The following is a 4,227-nucleotide window of genomic DNA, read 5'->3' on the forward strand; positions in this document are numbered from 1 at the left end:
AGGGACCCCCTCATAAACCCCATGCTGTTCCAGAAATAATTTACTGTCACTTTAACCCCTAAATACCATGAAAATATTACTTTTGGTTTGGTTTAGTTTGTTTGTTTTATTAGTGCATTGTTCCCCATATTCATTTTTCAAATAAAATCCTAAATAATTTATTGAAACTTTTGGAGGACCCCCACATTCGGGCTCGTGGAACCCTGGGGGTCCTGGGACCCCAGTTTGACAACCTCTGCTTTAGTCATCTTTTTATAAGTTGATTTTGTTTTATTCCAGTTTTTTCTGAAGGAATTAGTTTTATTTTGAACTGTACAGCTCTTAAGTGCTTTGAGTTTTAAAGATTGATTAATTAAATAAATAAATAAATAAATAGGATTGAGTTAAAGTGCACTTTTGTAAAAACTGTAATAAATGAAAACTGAATTTGTAAAAGTCAATTTCTCTGTGATCAGTTTAAAGCTCAGAGAGGAAACATTGTTTATTTCTTGTAAAAATGTTTAGGTGGTGACACACRTGTAAAATAAAGCCTGCATGGTTTATTCTAAGCTGTATAAAGAAATATAACATCCAGTTTTGAGCAGGACAGTAATAAAATAGTGACTCAGTGATTAAAGTTTAACAGTCGACTAAAACAGACCGGCTAAAAGTATTTTTAAGTTCTCATTTTGAGGAAACAGCCTCAACTTTATAACATCAGAGCTATAAAATTTCTATGGTATTTAATTATAAAGTTCAGAGCATGAAGGACCTTCTAAAAGCTCAAAGATAAGAGATGTTTAAACATTTATTAGAAACCATTTTATAAAGAACTAACCCCATACAGACGGTTCAGAGCTGAAACAACATTTATTCTGTTTTTCTAAACATTCAGCCTGTAAAAGCTGCAGACGTGAAGGTAAATTATGTAACCTCTGATCTGGAAGAGAAGACACACTGTGCTGAACGTAAAACATGTTGGTCCTGGTCCAGTTCTGGAGGTTTCAGCTCAGCTACCACTGAGTATCGTCCTGTCAGATGAACCAACTGATGAGAAATCTGAAGGTTGAACTGGAACATCAGAGCTGAGCTGGTTCAGGAGCTCACTGAGCTGCAGCTGGGTCAGGATTTGGGACTGAACTGTCCGTGGCGTCCTCCTCACCTCCAACTACGTCTGACACCACCTGAGACACCAACAGGAAGTTAGAGTTCAACCAGAGCACAGACACACTCTGTTAGCTCTTTCTATATTTCAAAATAAATTCAAAATAAAGCTGCCTCTCTAAATTTCAAAATAAAGCTGCCTTCACTGTACCGCTATGACTCAAAATAAAGCTGCCTCTCTAAATTTCAAAATAAAGCTGTCTTCACTGTACCGCTATGACTCAAAATAAAGCTGCCTCTCTAAATTTCAAAATAAAGCTGCCTCTAAATAAAGCACCTCTAAATTTCATCCATATAAAAACAGGAAAGAAGTGGTTTAGTTTTCCTATATTTATTTTTTGTTGCTCTGTTTTGTTTTTAATCTCATCACTGAACTCATCACTGATCCGTCTCCAGGGTCTAGAACCACAGCTAATCCTGAAGATGTTAAAAACAGGGTTAGGAGTTCACCTGGTCGTTGATGATGGCGTCCACGTCTCTTTCTGACAGCTCCTGTCCTGAGGTGTCCAGGTCCACCTGGTCTGAGTCTTCTGCTGTCAGGATGTCCATCGGTGCTTCAGCGATGGCCCTGATGGTCTGGTCTTCCAGGGCCAGGGCCGTGTCAAACTGCAGCGGAGACGGAGGACCCTGCATGCCGTCCCCTTCTACATCCAGGTCCTTCATACGACAGAAACTCATCASAAATCAAAACAATAAAAACATTTGGTCACATTTACATATTTACACAAATAACTTGGATGGTTTTAGACCTGAATCTAGACTTTAGAGACACTTTTAATGCAGATATTTACAAACTGAACAGTTTTACTAACTTCAACAATGTTAGTAATAAATAATATTAATGCAACACTTTTTATTGTATTTGAAACTTTAATCCTACATCAGAGTTTTTATTTTGTAAAGTCTAAATAAAACAAGCATTGTTGAAAAAACACCAACGTCTGTAGTGATACACCAACAGTACTGATGTGTGTTTTTTCCACACCTCCCACACATCCCCTCTGAGAAACTAAAAAACAGTGACCACGTGCTTTTCTGCTGTTAGTTTATCTTAAAGGAGGATGAAGTGGAAACTCTGGTCCCAGATGAGCTCCAGTTTCCTGTCAGAATAAGAGCACCTCCATGTTGGCTTATTAACATGGTGAAAATGAAGGCCAGCTGACAGAATCAGCAGMACRTGTCTCTGCACCAGAAGCCTTTYATCAGTGGAGGTTTTCAGCTGCAGGACACTGAGTCAACTTTAAAACCACTGCAAGTTTCAACAGTTTGGATGCAAACAGTCCTAAATCATCATTTTAATACAGCACGAGTATTAACTTTTTCTTCTGCAATTATTTGTTAGTTTTTATGATCTCGTGTATTGCCAAGGTTCCTACAGCTTAAGGAAAGTTAAATTTAAGACTTTAACACTTTTTTNGCTCGCTTTCAGGACTATTTTTGTCCCGAGTCCAGTCTGATGAGTCGCTGCCACGCATTGGTGAGGATATCTCCTGTCAGGACACCGACTGCAGGCACTCGATTTCAGCTAAAGAGCTCCTCTCCATCTGTTTCAGGTTAGTGGACATCATTCAGTAAAATGTCCCGTCGGGAAATCTGTCGCTACGTCACACAGTGGAGTCTCTCTGATTGGATGACGCGGCGCATCGAGCTGCAAAAGTTCAGATTTTCTAACTTCAGCGATTTGCGCATCAAGCACGTCGAATGCTCAGATCGTTCAAATCGCGCTGCTCTAATCGTGCTTGAGGCGCCGCAGCATTTCCCGACGCTGATTGAAGCGCGTCCACCATAGACTTTGTAAATCTGATGCTCCTGATGCTGAAATCGCATTTGGTGTGAACGCACCATAACTGTGTTATAGTTTTTAAAATAAACCTTTTGAATTTAAATAAGAGATTGTATGTAATGTTAGGATTGGCACTTTAACCTTATTGTCTGTATTTTRAATTGAAAGGCGGACATTTGTTGTATATTACACAATTAAATGTAAACAAAGTTTACTTTTGAAAAATAAAAAGAACAAAGTTCAGTTTCTGGTTTTAATTTTGGGGGAAGAATTTTTTGTTTGGATAAAACAAACTTGTCAGTCAGTGGGATGAAGKGGTCTTTACTTACATCACTGAACTCCAGGGGGAGGCTCTCTGTGGGCTGCAGCTCTGCTGCACTCAGGTACATRTCTTTGCTTGCAGGTGTGAACTGGTCCTGAGGGGGGGCTTCCTGCTCTGGCTGGTACATGAGCGGAGGCAGAGTGAGGTGGAGGGGGCAGCGAGGATCATCGGACTGACCCATGTGGACGATTCGATCACACGGAACATCTTTAAGCCCGGGACAAATTTTAAACAACACCTGGTTGTTGTCCTGGTAAATGTCTAAACATCATGTGAAGGAAAAATGAACATATTACACAGAACAGAACAGAACAGAACAGGTCTTTTCTCAAAACAGTTACGTGATTTAGCTGTGATCCTGATGAAGCTGTTTAAATTATTTAGGGTTTAGGGTCAAGGTGGTTAAAGAAATGTTCCTTCTAACTGAAGTGATAAGTCCCTTTTTGTTCTGGGGAAACAAATCAACAGACCACAAGRAGGACTTATTTTAGGCTCACTTAAAAACTCACAGCTACTGCAAGCTGAGGAGTTTGATCTGGAGCCAAAGCTGAGTGAAAAGACTGTAAACTGTGGTTAAGGATACGTGAGATACAGTGCCGGGCCATGGGCAGGCAGGGATTGGTACACCTGGCTCCCTCCACAAACGCCATGCATTTTTCAGTTAGTGTTCTTGAATGAAGCTGCAGCAGAAGAGATGATAAAAAGGTACGGTTATAAAAATCACGACAGAAACAGAACAAAATATTACACTAATAAACTAAAGTAATCTGAGGAAAAATATCAATGACACAAAACAGGGCCGCTAGTAACCAAAATATAGCTTAAAGGGGCAATATTATGTGTTTCTCAGGCATACATTTAAATACTAAACCATAATAAAGTATCTATGTCACCTTTAGCTGTTATTGCTCCTCAGCATGGCTGCCTAAAAACGCTGCAGGATTTCTCAAACGTGCATGAATGAGTCAAAGCAAGGCTT

At 39.6% G+C, this 4,227-nt stretch overlaps 1 protein-coding gene across 2 annotated transcripts in view; it reads right to left on the reverse strand.

Moving 5' to 3' along the window:
• Nucleotides 1-825: 825 nt before the first annotated feature.
• kansl2 (KAT8 regulatory NSL complex subunit 2) overlaps nt 826-4,227 on the reverse strand; it is a gene marked incomplete in the record, with an annotated part of 11,519 nt that continues 8,117 nt past the window's right edge. For both annotated transcript variants that reach the window (XM_014022564.1, XM_014022565.1), the window contains 4 exon segments: nt 826-1,163; nt 1,594-1,800; nt 3,256-3,509; nt 3,832-3,928. In XM_014022564.1, the coding sequence (XP_013878018.1) occupies nt 1,083-1,163; nt 1,594-1,800; nt 3,256-3,509; nt 3,832-3,928 (639 nt within the window).

Source organism: Austrofundulus limnaeus, unplaced genomic scaffold (assembly GCF_001266775.1).
Source record: "Austrofundulus limnaeus strain Quisiro unplaced genomic scaffold, Austrofundulus_limnaeus-1.0 Scaffold335, whole genome shotgun sequence".
In the NCBI taxonomy this organism is placed as follows: Eukaryota; Metazoa; Chordata; class Actinopteri; order Cyprinodontiformes; family Rivulidae; genus Austrofundulus; species Austrofundulus limnaeus.